Source organism: Cricetulus griseus, chromosome 3 (assembly GCF_003668045.3).
Source record: "Cricetulus griseus strain 17A/GY chromosome 3, alternate assembly CriGri-PICRH-1.0, whole genome shotgun sequence".
NCBI lineage: Eukaryota > Metazoa > Chordata > Mammalia > Rodentia > Cricetidae > Cricetulus > Cricetulus griseus.
This window is the reverse complement of record NC_048596.1, coordinates 118,564,576-118,585,616: the sequence shown is the minus strand read 5'-3', so window position 1 is coordinate 118,585,616 and position 21,041 is coordinate 118,564,576. Positions and strand designations below refer to the sequence as shown.

General features: G+C 42.8%; 1 protein-coding gene across 1 annotated transcript; it reads right to left on the bottom strand.

The window, feature by feature from the left end:
* Positions 1-3,029: 3,029 nt before the first annotated feature.
* LOC100764707 (40S ribosomal protein S27-like) lies at positions 3,030-3,344 on the bottom strand. Its single transcript, XM_027408303.2, has one exon. It carries the CDS (start codon positions 3,342-3,344, stop codon positions 3,093-3,095), a length of 252 nt encoding a protein of 83 aa, XP_027264104.1. The 3' UTR covers positions 3,030-3,092.
* Between the last annotated feature and the right edge of the window lie 17,697 nt (positions 3,345-21,041).

Below are 21,041 nucleotides of genomic sequence, written 5' to 3'. Positions count from 1 at the left end.
TCCATTGTATGGGTCCGATTTTTTTTCTCTGTTGCCCTATTTTTCTGTCATGTGTCTTATTTTTATGCTTCTAGTTGTTTCCCCTAACTTTTTATGAACCATACTTACCTATTTCATTATTAATTTGTCCCCCTTGGCACTCACTCACTTCTTGCTGGTCTCTCTGTCCCTTCCACATCGCCTCACACCCAGCATCATACCCTCCTTGCTTGGGGATATCATTTAAAACTGACTCCGAGTGGTTATATAGAAACCACTTTTCTTCATTTATTCAGAATTTCTTTTTTAAGGAATAACAAATCTTACAAAGTTATTTACAAGTCTTTACTTCCTATGCCTCATTGCTTCCTGCTACTACAACCTGATGTTAATGCAGCCCTTGTGTGTATGTATGATCCACTCTTTGTTTTTGAAAACAGTCAGAATTTACTACAGTGTTCAGTGTTCTGAGACTTCTCTGTCATGTCTGACTTGAGTATTTGTTTGTTTTGAGTCATTCTGTCCCTGAACTTGCACCCCATGAACTTTTAAAATACAAGTTGTTCCCCCTTTCTTCAATGCTATGCATGAAATTCTTAGTAATGATTTTCCCTTTCCCATATTCTTTTTTCAATCTGGAATTCTTATTTAATGAGCTCTCCTGAATGCCAAACACATTGCCTGGTGACTGGATTACCGCACCAGGCAAAACCACCATGGAGCTTGAACATGGTGTGAGGAGATCAGCAATACACCGGTAATTGTATGTCAAAGAGAGAAGTGCCACAGAGGAAAAACAGAGCAAGTGAAAGGGTAACAGAGTTCCAGGTGAGGCTGAAGGCTGACAAGAAGACATTTCTTAGCTGGGGTGCAAGAGTCCGGAAGTGAGCCATGCAGAGCCTCCCATCTGCGGAGGGAGAGAGATGCCTGGCCTGTGTGAGGGACAGCGACCTGGGTGAGGGGAGGGTGGACAAGGGGCAGGAGAGCAGCACAGGTCAGTCCTCAGAGTCACGATAAAAGATATGAAGAAAGGGACTGCCAGAAAAAGGCTGTGAACAGAGGACCTGGCAGGTGGCTCAGTGGGAAAAGTCAGCTGCCTTCTAGCCTGAAGACCTGAGTTTGATCCCCAGCTCCCATACGATGGAAGGTGACTCTCAAAAGTTGTCCTCTGACCTCCACCACCATGCATCCTAGCATGTATGCACACACTGCCGGCTCACACATGACCAAATAAATAATGTTTGGGGGGGTTATGAACAAAAGAGTAATACAAAAGAACTTTTTTCTTTTTAAAGAAACCAATTAATTAATTATTAATTTTACATTTATTTGTTTATAGTGTGGAGGCAGGTGGAAGATTGTGGAGATCAGCCAGGCATTGGTGGCGCATGCCTTTAATCCCAGCACTCAGGAGGCAGAGGCAGGCAGATCTCCGTGAGTTCGAGGCCAGCCTAGTCTCCAGAGCGAGTGCCAGGATAGGCTCCAAAGCTACACAGATAAACCCTGTCTCAAAAAACAAACAAACAAACAACAAAACAAAACAAAAAAGATTGTGGAGATCAGAAAACAACTCTCCCAGAATAGGTTCTCTCCTTCCACCAAGTGGGTTCCAGGGATTGAACTCAGGCCATTGGGCTGGGCAGCAATCACCTTTTCCTTCTGAACCATCTCACCAGTTCTGGATTTCTTTTTCAGTTGAAAAGACTCACTGGGATACCCTGAGGGTCCTATAGGGATCAAGGGTAACAACAAAACTAGGAAAATGTTTCAGTAACAAGCAAGAAATGGTAATGGTTAGAACTCCATGGACTGTACCCCTAAACTGTGAGTCAAAATCAACCCTTTCTCCCTTGAATTGCATTTGTTAGGGTGTTTTATCACAGCAACAGGAAAAGACACTAAGACAGAGAAAGGCTCATGTACTGTGTGACACTGAAGATAGTGTCAGTCTCAGCAGGAAGCAGGGCTTGGTCATCACCATCTCTCCACAAATCTTGCTCTCTGGGTGCCTCCCTTGCTACATCCTAGTCTCATCTCAGCCCTAATGTGGTCTTTTAAATTGAGTTATCATTTTAAAGAGTTTAAAGAAAAAGGAATTGAATAATTAAGCATAAATGCTATAAGTTCTTAAAATAAAAAAATTAAAGGTTTGTTACAGCATTTAACACTAGCAATAAAAAGTCATGGAAGCATTTTACAGGGTACATAATCAAACTGCCTTAGCCGTAAGGGCAATAAAGTCTCATGCTGCTGACACTGCTGAATCAAAACTCAATAGAAGAAACATCATCCCCGTCTGGTTTGAAAGCAGCTCATCCGACCACAGACTGTGTTGTCAACAAGAGGACTGAGCTAATATCTCCCAGGCAGAACGGCACTCTTACCTCAGTAATGGGTGGAGGTGCAGATGGAGCTACAGTTGTCGTTCTGCTTTGCTTTGTTCCTTTGCTAGTCAGCTTTCCATGACCGTAACAAAATGCCCTAGAAAACCAGTTTATAAAAAAAACACTTACTTAGGTTCACCACTTTAGAGTTTCCAACCCAATATCGGGCAGACCCACTGCTTTCGGTCATTAGCAGATCCCAGGGTGGTAGAACAGTGCATCATGGGAGGAACAGGTTGGGAGCAAAACTGTTACATCCTAGTCTGAGATGTGAAAGAAAAGGCTGAGAGCTGGGATCTCCGTATTCTCTTCAAAGTCACACCACCTGTGACCTGAAGACCTCCCACTAAGCTCCACCCCTTAGTTCCACTGTCTCTTAGAGTGTTATCAGGTGTGGACTAAGCCTCTGATACGTGGGCCTTTGGAGGCGGTTAGATCCAAATGCTAGCATTATAGCACCAGCAAAACATTGAAGACACTCTTTTTGTTTGTTTGTTTGTTTGTTTGTTGAGATAGGGTTTCTCTGTATTTTTTTTTAGCCTGTCCTAGAACTCTCTCTGTAGACCAGGATGGCCTCAAACTCACAGAGATTCTCCTGCCTCTGCCTCCCGAGTGCTGAGATTAAAGTTGTGTGCCACCAATGCCTGGCTTGAACACACTCTTTTTTTTTTTTTTTATCCAAAATGGGTTTATTGGGATGGTTCCCACTCATCTTGAATCAGGTGCTTTTCAGTGCTGCTTCCTCCTGAAGGAGCATCCTTCTGTCAGCCTTGCTTTTCCGCCTGTGGGCTGACAGAGGATAGTGGAGCAACCAACACACAAGACTACCGTTTGTGCATGGCTAAAGACCGTGGTGATTTTATAGCATCCTGGGCACTTCACATCCATAAAGTAGGAATTGGGGCTCTGTACCAGGCGCTTTTTCTTGTGTTTCCTCTTTTCCTCTTCTAGAGAGGGATGGAGATCCTTTGAGAGAAGCATGTTCTCGTAGGGAGGTTGTCACCGCCGGAAAGGCTTGAACACACTCTTAATTTGTGAATTTGACAATAAGCAAAATTATGGTGAAGTTTGCAGCATTGGCGATTATCGTGAACTTTACAGTTTATCTTAGATCAGTGGTGTTGATGTGTGCACACATAAGACAAAGCTGTTGAGGCCTCAGCATCCAGACAGTGGAAGACTGTGCTTAACTGAGAAAATAGGAAAGCCTGTTGGGCACTTTCTTAGCTGGTGATTGATGGGGGAAGGCTCCACCCACTGTGGGTGGTGACACCCTGGGCTGGTGGTGCTGGGTTTAATAAGACAGGCTGAGCAAGCCACTGAGGAGCATGCCTGTAAGCAGCACCCCCTCCATGGCCTCTGCATTGGCTCCTGCCTCCAAGTTCCTGCCCTGTTTTAGTTCCTACCCTGACTGCCTTTGATAATGAACAGTGATATGGAAGTGTAAGCCAAATTAACCCTTTCCTCCCCAAATTGCTTTTGGTCGTAGTGTTTAACCCTAAGTAAAACATGGCTCAGTGGTAAAGCCCTTAGCCAACATTAAGGTTCTGGGTTCCATCCTTGTAATGCACACAGTCAATGGTTAACTGGAAAAGAAAAAAAAAAGCACTTGTATTTCTGTCTGAGCAGCTAAACTATCTGCTCTTTTCAGAGAACATAATTTTTACATGAAAGAACAATGAACCAAAAACTATCATTCAAACTTGGGTATATAGCAGAAACTCCCTAGGAGACCCAATTAAGAGTTTACTAAGACCAAAAGATCTGAGTGTCACTTACTTAAATCCCACCATAATTCATCTTCTGGGATCAAAGATAGGCCCAGCCTCCACTGTAGCATGCAGCTGTCTGCAAGGAAAGGACACCTGAGAAGTTCCTGACGTTCTCCGAGGAAGAAGAGACTGTCTTCATAGGAACCATGCAGTCTGGTATCACCATCACGGGGTGAATTCTGACCTGAACTGAGGAACAATTCTGGCCAGCAAATGTTGCATTAAGTCCAGTACACACTGTGGCAAGTGATTAGACTTGGGGCCAGGGATCCTTTCTCTTTAAGAACAAGGAGGGCTTGTGGGATTCACTCTGCAGTTCTTCACAGGCTCTTCTGCCAATAGGCAGCCCACCAGCTACACAAGCCCTTCTCAATGAAGCAGGCACTTCTGCCTCCTTACAACACATTCTCATCTCATTTTTTTCACCATATTTATACACTTAAACCATAATTCAGCTTAAATACTCCCTGGTTTTGTGACCCTATTCCTGGGAAGACATGAGCAAACATCTACTCACCACAGATAGGAGACTAACAACAGAACAAAGTACGGAGATCATCAAAGTCCAACTTGGTGAGCCAGTGAGTTTTTATTAGAATTACTTACTGAAGTATAGGTGTGTGGTTACTTCCAGGAGAAGAAATGAATCAAAGACAGCTGCATCACCAAAGTCCATCATAGCACAGTTGCTAACCAGGAACCTGGTCACACTGCACAGCCTGCAAACAGCATGACAGGCTAGAAAAAATGGCCTTTTTAGGCAGCTCAGCTTGTCTTAGAGTGTCCTTCAGCAATCCTTACTGCTTATATGGGAAGAACGTACTGACTGGTCAGTTTCAGGAACTTCCTGAAGCCTTTTAGTGTTTACTCCCTGAGCTTATGGAGCTTCTCTGCAGGCTGGAATGTTTCACCTTGTAGACAGTAGTTTTTGTCCTACCTGGTCCCACAGCTATTTAGTCCCAAATAAATACACAGAGGCTTATATTAATTATAAATTGTTTGGCCAATGGCTTGGGCTTCTTACTGGCTAGCTCTCTCTTACTTATTAACACATTTCTATTCATCTAAGTATCTCCTGGTGGTCTTGGCTTACCAGTGATGCCTGGACCTCTTTCTTTCTCAGCAGCTACATGGCAACTCAGGTGATTCACTCTCTGTGTTCCTCTTCCCAGAATTCTCCTAGTCTGGTAGCCCTGACTATACTTCCTGCCTGGCTACAATCTGCCTGTCCACTGGCGGAAACAGCTTTATTCATCAACCAATAAGAGAAACAAATTCACAGCATACAGAAGGGTGTTACGATAAATCTTTCCACCAAAAGCCATGGAGCCCCACCACCACGTGTACGCTTTACGCAAGCCGCCAGCCGCCAGCCCGAATTAGGCCCAAATGAATACACAGAAACTTGTATTAGGTTTAAAGCTGCTTGGCCAATGACTAGGATTCTCATCTGTTAGCTCAGTCTTAACTATCATAAACCTATATATTTTATAAGACTTATCTTTTCAGACGCCTTATTGGCATCCCTCCTTGTTGGCGGATCATATTGTGCCCCTGGAGCAGGAGCCGAGGGGAAAAAAGGGCCCTTCCTGTTTCTCCTTCGCTTAAATATGAATCTCCTTGCTATGTCACTTCCTGCCTGGATCAGCACTTCTCTACTACATTTCCCAGAATCCTCTTTGACTCCTAGTCCTGCCTAACTTGCCATTTCATTGGCCAAACAGTATTTTATTTAACAATCAATAAGATAGACATACACAGAAGTACTTCCCCCATCATCTCCTCTTTTCTATCTAAAATAAAAGGATAACTTATCTTTTATAATAACTGAGGAAAACTATAACCATAACTATCTGTCTTCAACTCTATCAAAGACCACAGAAGGAAAATATATAAACTCTAGAATTGACAGAGACATCTCACTACTTGGACAGTCACCCAAAGTTCCTCTGTAATGTTGGGGCAACCATCTTCAGCCCATAGGCCACAGTGTGTCTGGCACACTTCTCCATTTTAACAGGAACCCTTCAGTACTGTCTTGTTTTGTAAGTTCAGCAGTCACTTTCTTGTGGGTCCAGGTTATTCAGCGACAAACAGTCCAGGCAAGAGCAGTTTCTTGCCCAAATGGCTAATTTTGCCATGTTGAAAGCAAACTCCATAACAAGTTTCTTCGATGCCCATCTTTCTTTTTGACATAATTGGTGTGCTAGGAGTAGTTGTGTCTCACTGCCAAGATAAACCCTAAACCATTTAAAGGCCATATTTCTGTAGGTCTTGAAGGTTTGAAGAATACCTATCCATCTCACATACATCTCTGTATATCTAGAAAACCTAACTAACCTAATTATAAGTTCTGACTATTATAGGTAAAAGAGCTGTATAAACACAATATCTAAACAAGAGGAGACATATACATATCACAAAATTGACCTTAAAGTTGTATCAATAAATGAAAATCTATACCAATGCAAAGTATTCATTCCTATATCCTATTCCCCTTTTCTTTCTTTAAAAAGAGATTGACTATGCTCATTATCATTTATAACTAACCCCATTTAAATGAAAACAAACATTTATAAACAATATTTGGGAATATGGGCATCGTTCTTTCTAAACTGCTTCCTGCTGATTGTGGACGATGTTCATATACCATAGGGATTGTGATAAAACATAGAAACCTGACCAAGTCCTTGTTTTTGTAGTCTGTAAGGCTGTATCGGCTCAGCTTCAGGGGGTCTTGCTTGATCAAACCATATTAGTCTGGAAGGAATCCACAGCTTTTGATTTTCTGTGGAAATACAAGTAAAACCTTTATTTCTAAGTAGCCTGTCCTTAGACTTAAATTTTGAAGTCAAAGCATTTTTAAAATGTATAAGTTGGATTAAATTAGCAGCATTTATAATCAAATGTATTTTAGCAGCAGTAATTCTTTCCTCGGCAATCAAACAATTTAAAGACAACAGTATGGCATTTATTATCCTGATTCTCTGTGTATTTTTCATCTCTAGGTGGCTTTTTTACTATTTTACTTTTACTTCCTTTTGTTTCTTTTTTTTTTTTTTCTGATTCAGGGTTTCTCTGTGGAAATCTGCCTGCCTCTGCTTCCTTCAGCAAATCCTACCGGTGTTGGCCACCACAACCGGTTACTCTATTTCCTCCTGTTACTTTTTCTCTCACAAGCCTACATACATTTTTAAATGTAGTGTAAACCTCCTTTAGAAGTTTTTCTTTATCTGGATCTGTCTTTATCATCTCAGAAGTGCTGAGTACAATGCCCAAGAGCGCCGGGTTGTCTCGAGCATATGGAAGCTGCTCCAATGCCTCTCAGCAGCCCAACAGGGCAGGCTGTGGCGGCAGATTTCCCTCTTTCTCTGGAAACCTTCCGGCATGGGGTTATCCCACTCACTGACACTAGAAGGTTATCCCCCATTATCCCCTCCCCTTAAAACATCTTGTTTCACCTCCTTTGTGACTTCCTGTGTCTTAATGAGTTTCCCTTCAAGGTGGAAGGTTTTAACCTCATTTAAAAAGAAATGGTTACACAATATCCCTCAAGGAAGCTCTACCACGGTTAATCTTCATTGTCTACTTGACTAGATTTGGAATCCTGTAAAACAGGTGTCTCTGTGCGTGTTTTCAGAGTGGGTAAACAGGAAAGAAGATATAGCCTCAAGGTGGATGGCAGCACCTCATGGGTTAGGGTCCTGAGGGAAATAAAAAAAGGGGGAAGAAAAGGGCTAAGTAGCAACAGACATCTGTCTTTCTGCTTCCAGCTGCAGGCACAGTGTGTTTTTCCACCTGTTCTGTGGGCTAGCTTTTTACTCTGATAAGTGTTTCTTTCACTGCCTTTCAATTTCATGTAAACCATTTGTCAGTTCTTGGGATTATTTCCTGTGTTATTGGAGTCCTTTCAGAAAGATGCTATATCTGAATCTTGACGCATTTTTCTGACATTTTTCTCTATCATTTTCAATGTTTCCGATCTTTGATCCATTTTTAATTTTTTTGTTCAGGGCAAGAGATGTAGTTCTAATATCATTCTTCTAGATGTGAATATCCAGTTTTCCCAGAATCACTTGTTGGGAGACTTTTCCTCAGTGTATGTTTTTGGCACTTTTGTCAAAAATAAGATGGGTATAACTGTGGATTTATTTACTGGTCCTCTATTCTATTCCATCAGTTTCTGTAGTGGTGTGTGTGTGCATGAGAGAGAGAGAGAGAGAGAGAGAGAGAGAGAGAGAGAGAGAGAGAGAGAGAGAGAGAGAGCAGTACTGTGTTGTTTTTTCACTATGACTACTCTGTAGTATGGTTTGAAGTCAGGAATTATGATACGTCCAGTATTGTTCTTGCTTCTTAAGTTTGTTTGACTGATGAGTATTTTGTCTTTTTGTTTTCATATGAATTTTAAGATTGCTTTTTCTAGTTCTGTGAAGCATATCATTGGAAAATTTAAGGGAATTGTGTTGAGTCTATATTATGCTTTCAGTAATATAGCCGTTTTCACAATGCTAATTCTGCCAATCCATGAGCATGTAAGGTTTTTCCACCTTTTAGTAGCTTCTTCAATTTCATTACACCTTGTTTTATTTAAATATTGCTTAAAAGAAGAAACATGTGGTAGTAAATATTTGAAATAAAAAAAAATGTTCAACATCCTTGGCAATCAGGAAAATACTAATTAAAACTACTTTAAGATTTCATCTCAATCACAGTGAGAAAGGTAAACAAACAAAAAATGCTGGTGAGGATTTAGAGGAAAGGGAACCCTTATTTACCATTAGGGGAGTATAAACTGGTCTGGTCACTGTGGAAATCAGTATGGCGATTTCTAGAAAACGTACAAGTAGGCCTGCCATGTTATCCAGCTGCCCCACTTGTGTGTCTGTTCTCAAAGGTGTGTCTGAATGCTTTCATATTCATTTTACCGTTACATCATTCTACATCATTCACAAACACTGAGATATGGAACAATCCTAGATGTCTGTCAACGGAGAAATAGCTAAAGAAAATGTGCCACATGTGCACACTAGAATTTTATTTGGCTGTAAAGGAAAATGAAATAATGACATTGGCAGGGAAGTGGATGAAATAGGTGAAACTCTAAATAAATCATTGTTAGGTGAAATAGGCCGTATTCAGACAGATTCCCCACTTTTTTCATGGATGGATCTTAGCTGTAGAATAAAGACCCCAGAAATGAACCTTCAAACATGATCACATGATTTTTTTAAAAAAGAATTTAATATTTACACACAAAGAGATGGAATTGGACCTGATACTGTGTACAAAACTTAGTTCAAAATAGATCTAAGACCTAAAACTATAAAATTCCCATGGAGAAACCTTCATGGTACTGAACTGTCAAGAATTTCCTAGATATGACACCAAAGTCTGATGGCTGTTCCATGGCTTCTCCGGGTGAGACTATTCATCCCAGATCAAAGTGATTCTGTCCATGTCTGTCTCGGTGAACTAATGACTTTATAGCAGTTATTTACAAAAACACTGGCAACTCAAGGGCATTCACACCACTGGGAAGTCCCCTACACAACTTATAGACAACTCTACTCCAGAGAGTCTCTTCCCATCAATTGTTTGCCCCTTATATGGTATCAGGGAAGAGAGGCGGCCTTGTGAGCCTTATGAGTCTCTGCCACACCCCATCTAGGGTATGCTAACAGACAGGATTTGCTGAGCGTTTCATGCAGGTACCACAGTTGCCCTGACCCAAGATGGCAATGATGATGTCCAAACCAGAGGAACAACCACACAGCAGCAGCAAAAATGAAAACAGACAAATGGTCAACATTTAACATTTCTGTGCACCAAATGGCACAACTAATGAAGTGAAAAATGCAACCTCCAGAATGGGAGAAAACATTTGCAAGCCACTTATCTGATGAAGGATTAATAGTCAAGATATATAGAGTTCCTACAACTTAACAGTAGCAGTGAAAAAGATGACCTAAGTTTTAAAGCAGGCAGAAGATTTGAATAGGCGTTTCTTTAAAAAGAAAGGAAGAGAGAGAGAGAGAGAGAGAGAGAGAGAGAGAGAGAGAGAGAGATCATTGTCTCTAATATCTAGGGAAATGCAAATTGAAACTACAGTGAAATATTGCCTGTACCCAATTAGGATAGCTACTACAGAAAAAAATAGAAAATGGCAAGTGTTGGTAGGCTGTGAAGAAATCCTCGAGCACTGTTGGTGGGGTTGCAGAATGCTATAGCTGTTATGATAAATGGAATGATGCCATCTCAAAAAATAATTAAAAGTAGAAATTGCCATACAATTCATTATCTCTGTTTATGGATATACATGTGAAAGAACTTCTGAAAGCAGAACCTCAGAGAGATGCTTGCACACCCATGCCCATCACAATGCTGTCCAGAAGAGCCCCAAAATAGAAGCAACTCCAAGTGTCTATGGGATAGATGGAGAAATGAAGCCTGACACACCATACAGTAATTTAGCTTCAAAGAAGGAAGACATTCTGACACATGCTACCAAATGAATGAAATCGAATACATTCTCAGTGGGAAGAAATCACAGAAGACAAATGCTATATAATCCTACTTAGATGGGGTACCTAGAGGAGTCAAACTCATATTGAGAGACAGTATAGGGATGGTTTCTGGGGGCTGGAGAAAGAGTAAATGGAAAGCTGGTGTTTGTGTTTGTTTTTAAGACAAGATCCTACATATCCCAGGCTTAGTTAGCCTTGCTATGTAGTGGAGGATGACTTTGAACTTCTTTCTAATCCTCCTGCTTGAACCCTCTACTTGCCATCTGGAGGCCACTGGGGCAATGCTGGCGAATGATTGGCAGAGCCCCTTCTCCTTACAGAACTACGAGGAAGTAAAGCATGCAACAGGGGGTCTCCTTCTGGGTCCAGGCACTGGTTTGTAAACTGGGTTTACAGATTCTGGGCAATCAGGAGAACGGTGTTTTCTAGAAGCAGATCAGGGGGAGGAGGGCAGAGAAGAGACAAATGGTTCAGGTGTGGTGTGAAGGGAAGAGAGACAGGCAATCCCGCTAGGAGAAGAAACCCAGACGGTAAACAAACAAGGCAGGGTGGACCGAGACCAAATAACGTGGACGGCTCAGAGCGGTCATGGAACACCACTAGAGCTGACAGATCTCTCTCTCGATGTCCAGAGACCAAAACTTTCCACTAAGGACAGAGCATTTGGAGACAGCGTGACATAGCCCTACCAAGACAAAGCCAGAAAGTCCAAGACTATAGGAACCGTGACCCACGAGCTTAGAAGAAGCCTCAGTCTTGGAAGGTTGTAGCCAGGACTTGGGGGAGGCCACTCCAGATCCTCAAACTACAACAACGATAGAGTCACCCAGAACCACAAAAATCTACCCACTCTGCCCACAAGGCTCTGTCAATCCCCATGTGTACCCCCACAAGGGATTGCAGTGTCTACTTGACTCTCCAGTGTCTCTTCCATCTTTGCTCACCGTGGAGCCTCCGCTGAGTGTCGTGAACAGATTAATGGAAAGGGGGAGGGGCGCGTCCACTGGTCATAAGCAAAGACTCCACAGGTTTTAATCTAATCCGAGGAAGTCTTCCCCTCTAAGTATGCAAGTCTGGGAACTTTATCCAGAACCAAACTGGGGCCTGGGCATTAGAGACATTCCCACTTGGCATTGAGAATCGCGGCCCCTGAAGCGGGAGAGATGGCTCAACAGTTAAGAGCAGTAGTGGCTCTGGCAAAGGATCCAGATTTGAGTCCCAGCGTCCACTTGCAGCTCTTGATCCACCCACAGTAACAGTTTCAGAGGATCTCACTCCTTCTTCTGATCTCCCAGGCATGTACATGGTACACATGCATACATGCAGGCAAAACACTCATACACATAAAATAAATGTATCTTTATTTAAAAAAAACGTTTAAAAAGAATTGCTGCGGATCTCTGTGAGTTCGAGGACAGCCTGATCTCCAGAGCGAGTGCCAGGATAGGCTCCAAAGCTACACAGAGAAACCCTGTCTCAAAAAACCAAAAAAAAAAAAAAAAAAAAAAAAAAAAAAGAATTACTGTCCTGTCAATCAAAGGTTCTTATGTAGTAGAATAAGGGTCAACAGAGGTGGTGGAGCTTTTAAAATGTAGATCTGAGCAAATAAAACATTTGAGAAAAGAAACAAAATGTAATGCCTTGGATTGGAGATATAGTTCATGTGTATTTGCCTAGTATAACCAAGTCTCTGGGTTCAATTCCCAGTAAAACACACACACACACACTCCAAAAGGATCTAAACTATGATCCACTAGCAGATGAGTCAATAAACAAACTGTGGTAAAAAAAAAAATATTTAGTGACATAGCAATCCATCTTAAGAATGAGAGAGAGTGACACATGCTGCAATATGGGTGAATCCTGGAGACGTTAAAATATGTAAAATGAGCCAATCACACACAAATATACAGTTTCATTACACAAGCCATGTAGCTCTGTCAAATTCATAGAGACAGAAAGTAGACCGATGGTTGCCAGGGCCTATAGGAATGGAGAGTTGCTGTTTAATTAATATAGAGTTTCATTTTTAGAAGTTAAAAAAGTTCTAGAAATAGATGAAAGGGTTGTTTGCACAGTAATGTTCATGTACTTATTGCAGCCAAGGTGTAAACTTAAACGGGTTGGAATGCTAAGTTGTATGATATATTTGTCTTACCATGACTTTAAAAATACATTTTTTTTAGAAATATACTTAATGAAAGATGAATAAGGCCTGTGTGCTGATCACTTCCTGTTTACCCTGTTGGTGAAGGAACCACCTTCATGTTCCCCCAAAGAATATGAGACAGTTACACATGATACCCAACACTGGAGAGGTGTGATGACCAAAGGTCAGTTGCTACATGGTCTCACAGCTCAATGGGGGAAGAATACCAAATGTTACTCAGGGCCATCCAGGTGTCATACTTGAGGACAAAGAAAAACAGCCACGTCATGGGTCACAGCTACTACTTTGTAGTAACATGAGAGTGAGGTGACCTACTGAGTAAATGTCATCAGTTTGCTTCAATAATGCTCTTGTGTGGCAAAAGCTGATGTCTGATAGGTTGAGGATCCAGTAGATTATAGATAACAGGGAACTGGCCATGTGGAGGTTTTGTTTTGTTTTGTTTTTGTTAATTTGTGGGGCATCTCCTTGGTGAGAGCAAAGGAGTTCATGGTTAGGAATTTGGGGCCTCATGAAACTCAAAGATGCCAAGGTAAAATCTGAAGTTGAAATTTAAGGTTCCACAACACAACTGAAATTCTATAAACCACAAAACACTGTTAAGACAAATTAAAGAAAACCTAAAAAAATGGAAGGTGAATCATATTCCTGGATGAGGACACTTGGGCATTGCTAAAATGCCAATTCATCAAATGTTTTTAGCTCAATCACCATAAAACCAAAGACATTTTTTGAAACTGTTAATATGATTTTCAAATTTATGTGGACAATTGACCTCAAGTAACCCAAACACTTTTTAAATGGAGGTGCTTGGAGTTGAAAAGTTAGTACAATGGTGGAATGCACCTGGCATGCGCCAGGCCCTTGAGTCAATCCCTATCATATGAGAGAGAAAGAAGGGGGCAGGAGGAACATTTAATTTCAAGTCAAAGTATAAAATCTAAGATTGTCCTAGACAAGAGTGTGTGACAGCTGCCTGGACAGATATCAGCACAGCAGAGCAGAGGGTGCATAAATAGACCTTACGTGTTGACTTCTACCAAAAGTGCTGGTTCCAACAAATGATACCAAATATTTATGGTAGTGGGGGATATAACTATACCACACTCCAAAATTAACCCTGAAACGAACCATCAAACACATAAAAGTGTTTCTTTTAAAACTATTGAACATCTCAAAGGAAACAGAAGATGGACTGGCAAGATGTGTCAGTAGGTAAAGGTAAGGGTGAGTGAAATGGAAGGAATAATAAAATTTGGTTTAGCAAAAGAAGTTGCTTAAAACAATAGTAATTGATTATTTTGCAGTTTTGGAGGCCAGGTATCCAAAATTAAGGTTTTACCATGGCCACACTGCCCTGACACTGGAAGAGAGCTTTTCCCATCTTTTGTCCAAAGCCATGTGCCAATCATGCCAGTGAGATTTGGCCTTCAATAAGGCACCCTGTGGAGGATGGCTCTGTGTGGTAAAGGAGCTGGCTGTGCAAGCAAGTGATCTGAGTTAGATTTCTGGAGTCCATCTCCAGAATGGAGATGGAAAGTGGAGGTGGAAAGAGACTACCAACTCCACAACGTTGTCCTCTGACCTCCATATACACGCCATGACATGTGTACATGTACCAATAAAGAAATTTTTAAAAAGAAAGTTTTTTAAAGGCACACAAGGACATCTCTCCTGTAGAGAGGCAGCTTGGGAGCAAATTCCTTTCTCCTGACCTTGGACCCTATCTACAACACCAGCCAGACCTTTATGATCCCAGATCTTAACATAGTTAACATGACTCTGTGGTCCTATGCTGATTTTTTGCTCTGATCCTGGTTTTTTATGAACTTATACTTACTTTCCAAGTAGACCCTGCCCTGTCCTGTACAGGTATTGAGGTAAGTTAACTTTCTTCTACAAACTGGACCCTGGTTCTCATCTCCATTCGCCACCCCTGACTCTAGACTCAGTTCTTAAACTTGGAGGGATGGAGCCAGGTCAAGACCTCAGGAACTCTTTGGAACAAGTGTGAAGCAATGTAAAGCTCCTCAGACTCTAGTTCCAGCACACTCACCTGCACTGAGACCACACATCTTGTAGAAGAGAGAAATCTTGGACTCTCTAGCCTTGATTTTTCTCTTTCTTCCAGTGAGTTGGCTGACTTCTCTCCATCACGCCTCATTTGTCAAGTGAGAAGGAATAGACTTACTGGCACCAGGCACAATGCATGACCAGGGAATCTGAACCTGTGAACTCTGGCTATACCTCCCCACTTCTGTGCCTGTATCCACTGGCCAACCTCCAAAGGGTCTTAACAAACTATATTAACTTCTCCGTGTTCTGACATAAGCATCTTAAGCAAAAAGGGGTTTATCTGGGCTCTCGGCTTGAGGGGGTTATAGTCCACAATGTTAGAGAAAACACAAGAGAAGAGTGAGGTAGCTGGTCACATTGTGTCTGCAATCTGAAAGCAGAGGGAGGTGAGTGCTGGCACCACTCACTTTCTTCTTTTCATTTAGTCTAGGACTTCAGTTCATGGAATGGTGCCATCCTCACTCAAGGGTGGTTTTTGTCTTCTCAATTAAACTCTAGGTGATTCTAGATCCTGTCAAACTGACAAGATTAATCGACACACATGGAAAGGAGATGATAACCATGGGAATCACAGCTAATGTTCAGTGATCACCCTCTGTGGACTCCAAAACTCTGCCTTGGGATTTAAGAAATAAAAGCATGGATCAAAAACATGGCCAACTTCCAAGTGCTAAGAGGGGACCTGGAAAGCACCTTGATTCCACTTCGTTATTGCAAGGACCTAGACTCAGAACAGGTCCTAAAGGCCTTTTCAGGGGAGGAACAACCATGAGGAAGTTGCTCTCTTCTCTTTCCTAAAGAACAGATCTGTACCTCAGGACACAAAGTGGGAATCCATCAGATATCCGGGACACCATCAGGATACATCAGGCTCTTTTGGCAGCAAGAACCTAGTAGGCACTGGTATGGCATCCCCCATCTACTCCGAGTAGCAGGTTCAGGTAAAACTTAGGCTGCTGCAGCCAGGAAAGCCCTGGATGGAGACTGAACACTGGAGAAGAGCTGTGAGGTATGACATCGGGCTCAGAAGCTCTAGCCCTTCCTCCAGGGATTGACAGAAGACCCATTTCACCTTTCATGGTTTCTCATTGGCCAGGGAGAATATCTGTCTCTGGGGCCTGACCAGATGCCTCACTGGAATGTCTTGTTAACCTCACATTCCAGTAAGTTCTACAGCGAGTCAGTTTGCCATCAACACTCTTTCATTTGCTCTTGTGGAGAACATATACCTTCACGGTTTTGTCCTTGCTTAAATCCAACCCCACTCAGCTCTAGCCATCTTCTGGCCCATCATTTAAGTAACATCTCTATCTGCTATCCCCAGAGGGTGACAGTGGCTGGCTGATGGTACCAAGGTTTCTCATCTACCCTGGGAGTCTCTTCAAGTTCTTACTCGTGATCACACACTTTGCTGTATTTCTGCAAAGCCCAAACTTGCCTGTTTTTATCACATGGGCAGGAGAGGAGAGGGAAACAAGTGCACATTTGTAAGCACCTGTGAGGTGCTTACATTGCTCTCCTCACTCTACATGGTTGGGAGGCATTAAACACACATAGGACCATATTGTCTGGTACCAAATCTCAGCTCTGCCATTCATTAACTGTTCGATCTTGGGCAAAGTATTTGACCTCTCCATTTCCTTTAAAAACAAAAACAAAAACAGAATAATGTGTGATATTTACAAAATCATTAAGTTGTTATGGTTACCGAATGACTTTCTAAACATAAAGTGTTGAGCATGACCCCTAGCACACAGAGCTCAATACATGTGAGTAATTATGATTGACCACAACCATTGCCCTGTGCCAGACACAGGGGACACAAAACATACAAATTTGTCTATTCGCTATTTATTGGGAGATTGCATTTGTCTTATACTTAGATGGGATCCAGGATATGTGAAGTCCACCATCTCGTAAGATGGGAGGCAGACACTGTAGATACCAATGGCAAATGTGGGAAAGGAAGGAAAGAATATGCCAGGACAGAGCAGGGTAAAAGCAGAAGAGAGGTCATGGAAGGTTACTATTATCTACGGTACACAGAAGCGACAGCAGTGCACGGCCACATTAAATCAAGCATTATGAGGAGATGGCTGAAGATGGGGAGAGAGGAGGAGGAGGAGGGCTTGGATGCTTATAAACAGAAAAGCAGCGGGACCCCATAGGATACTTTCCAAAGGGGGCCACTTCAGTTCTCTTTTAGTGAGAAGGAAAGTGAGGCTGGAGGGCCAGGCACTGATAAAGGATTCTGTTGCCTCCAGAACAGCTCTTTGGTCAGCCCTCACTCAAACCCTTACAGCACACTGCTTCTCATTGCCCCGTCCTGAATGGTGAGATGGAACAACCTGGGCTATACCTGGAAACCCCCTTGAAGCCCTTCACCTGCACACTTCCCACAGAGCTTATCTTGACTTAATGTCACCCCAACCCTAAGGTGTCACCGTGTACAAACTTGTGCCCATCGAAAGTTTCTTTTCACTGGCTGTGCAAAGGAGTCCCTGCACTCCCTCCCCACCACTCCTTCCATCCCCCACAACCACTGGGGTGACACCCAAACCAATAGCCACAGGTAAACGTGTCTCTCCCTGGGATGCAGAGTTAAATACACAATCACAGAGGTGTGACCTGGGTCCAGAATGGAAGAGACCTAGGTGCCAGGGATGACCAATCCCTCAAGAATCCCCCTGAAGGTCCTCCCTGGAGACACCCTTCCCTAGAATAGGCAAAGAGGGCTAGAAACACCCATATAAACAGCGCATCCACAAAACCCCACTGTCCCCAGGCTTTCCTCCCTCAGCCCTTGCTATTTTTATCTGGAGAGCGAGAAGGGGGTTGCTAGGCAGGGCCACACAGCTGTTTATGTCTGAAATTTGAAAAGATGCACAGTGTACTTGGGAGAAGGCGTTGCAGGGAAAGGAATTTCAGAGGAGAATTTCAAACCTGGTGGGGTGAATAGGTGCCTTGTGTTCAGGCTTATGACTCTGGAAACACTACTCAAGCCGTGGCATGAAGAGGGGCCACAGATGGGTGCAAATGGCCACATGTGAGATTTGGGTGGATGGAGATTCGGCTGAGAAGATCAACTGATTTCAGAATGGGGGTGTTTTGGGGGGAAGTCCTTGTGCCTGTCAGTGACGCTTCTCTTTATGTCCCCCACATTTCCATTGGAGTATTTTTCTTGTTTCTTACCTCACCAGCCCCACTCTGTTCTTAGTATTCTCCTTCAGCTCCTTCTAATCGGTGAGTTATTTGGTACTCACCTTTCTTGTTGGGGATCTCAGATACTCTATCAATTCTCTGCTTCTTAATTGCATTGAAAGGTTCTTTTCATAGTTATATAAACTTAGTAACATGCGCAAAACTTGGGTTCTGCCTGGGGACGTCGTTCCATAAGTGCTATGTCATGACTCTCTGTAGCCTGGGTTGGCTTCAGACTCACCATGTAGTCAAGGCAGGCCTTGAACTCTTGGTCACTGCCTTTATAATCCCAATGCAGGGATAACAGGTGTGTGCCACCATGCCTGGTTGGTGTTCTTTGTTCAGTCATGGCAATTAGGACCTGAGAAATGTTGTCAGTAATGCAATCAAGCACAGAACAGCTAAATGACTCCCGTGTCTGCTTTCTTCCTTCATCCTCAGATGAACTTGGCATAGCTCTGCAGGTCAGCATGCACATGCCTTGTGCTAGGTAAAGAGGTTCTCAGAACGGTGGGAATGGGTGCCGAGGGGAACTTCTACCTTGGTGTGATTTTTAAGACATAGATCCCTGAGATCACAGTTCTATCATGTTTCCTCAAGTCACAGGGAGGAGTAAATATATGGGATCTTCATTCTATCAGCACCTATGGCTGCAAACCTCAGTGGCTCAGAAACTACCTTATCAACAAAAGAAATTATCATGTGATAAGAAAGGACTCCAGTTCTAACACAGGTTTGCCCCTTGACAGCACTTGTATTTCCTTTGCCCTAGAACCTCTTCATTGGCATTGTGCTGGCTGTTTATATGTCAAGTTGAAACAAGCTAGAGTCATCAGAGAGGAGGGAGCCTTTATTAAGAAAATGCCTTCAGAAGACTGGGCTGTAGGAAAACCTGTAAGCCTATACATTTTCTTAATTATATATAGAGGCATCCCTGGGCTGGTGGTCCTGGCTTCCATAAGAAAGAAAACTGAGCAAGCCAGTAAGCCACTCCCCTCCATGGCCTCTGCATCAGTTCCTGCCTCCAGGTTCCTGCCCTGTTTGAGTTCCTGTCCTGACTTCCTTCAGTGATGAACAGTGATGTGGAAGTGTGAGCCAATAAACCCTTTCCTCCCCAGATTGCTTTCGGTCATGATGTTTCATCGCAGCAGTAGGAACCCTAATTAAGACAGACCAGTATCACGTTCCTTGACTATGGGAGGGTCTGTGAAATTTGCTCTTTATATGTCTAAGATTCATATTCTTCTCTCCCTCCCTCTTTCCCTCTCTCCTCTCTCAATCCTTACATTTTGTTCAACCATTTCTCTTTTATCTGTATTTTCTTCGTCTTCCATGGTTTCCCTTTATTACTCTGTTCAATCTGAATATATCTCCACATCCATTGGGTAGAACTTAATGTCCTCTGTTTATGTTTCAGGTTGACTGTCTCCCCAGGTTCCAGATGCTTGCATCTCTGCCAGTTCAATGTCTCCTACATCACCTTCCACTTCTAAGATCCACCGTCTCCACAACGAACTCACTGCCCTCTGTGTCGTACAGATGCCAGCCACCCTGAAGTTATGCTGATCTCCCAGTCACCCGGCTTCAAAAGCTCAAAGCTACCTTCCACTTCCTCTAATTGTCCCCGCCATCACCACAGTGGTACGTCGATGCTCGCTGCTCATCCTTCAGCGTGCTGATGATATACTTAAATTTTTTTGCTAGTCATCATCTGATCTCATCTAAAGTCTCAATCTTTGGCTTCTTCCAGAAAGAGAGCCCAGGTAGCTTCTAGTTCTACAGAAACCATGTGATGTGATGACAGTGAACCTGAGGTCCTGAGTGGTGACTTTCAGTGAGTCACCTGTGTAGTGGGGAGGGGCGGGGCCTCTGGGTGGGAGCTCTCACTCTTCTGTTTGCCTCTGGTCTGAGTGAAAGGACAGTGATGATCTCTACACACGGGACACACAGTATCTACCACAGTGTTAGGAAAGGAATTGGAAATACGGTGCCTAACTTGCTACTGGGCATGTAGTATGTACTCAGTAGATAGCAACTACAAGCATGAGCTGGGTTTGGTGGTGAATTCCTGTCACCCCCAGCATTCAAGAAGCTAAACCAGGAGGATCCTGGGCCATACAGTGAGATCCTACCCAAACGAGAGAGAGGTGAGGAAGCAGACAGGCAGGCTCATGCTAACAAGTTAATATCCTAAGAATAAAAAATAACTCCATTTAACACTGCCATTTTTCCTTTACACATTCTACATCTTCTTCCTTTAAAAAAATACATGGGGAAAATCCAAATGCAGCCAATAGCGACGACTACAGCGTTGAGAAACTGCAAGATGAAATAAGTGCCAAGTTTGTAAGGACAAGAGATATTTGCAAATCTGCATGTTAGTGGATCATCTTATTTATTAATCAATTTTATTTGGGTATTTGTTATTGTTGTTGTTAAGACAGTAGCTCATGTAGTGTACCCTGGCCTTGAACTCCTGATCTTCCTTCTTCAGCCTCTCGAGTGCTGCCATTACAGACATGAGCCACCATTCAAAATTAACAGGCGGTTTTTCTACCACTGAGTTGCTGCCTACACTTCCTATAGGCGGTAGGTATATATTTATACCACTTACACTCATGCTTCTCAGTGTGTATTCTGAATCCACATGATAATATGTGAAAATCAGTAAATTTTTTCAGAGCAATCCGATGCTCGTTGCTGAAAGAAGATAAAAGTGCCGTGCCTGATATGACAAGGGCTGGGTGGTCAGGCCCAAGAGAATCTCATGAATAGGATACAGGAAATAATAGCACAGAATCAGCTCAGGTCTAGGGTGTGTGAGGCAGTCTCTTAGGATCCAGAGCAGAGGACAGAAGGGATCAGGCCCCCCAAATGCCACAGGGGCTGCTTACGAACTCAGGACAACAAAAACCTCAGTCCTCCTTTCCCAGAA

Bases quoted from the DNA above. Each gene is read 5' to 3' on its own strand.
- LOC100764707 (XM_027408303.2), bottom strand. From the start codon at position 3,344: ATGCTTCTCTCAAAGGATCTCCATCCCTCTCTAGAAGAGGAAAAGAGG.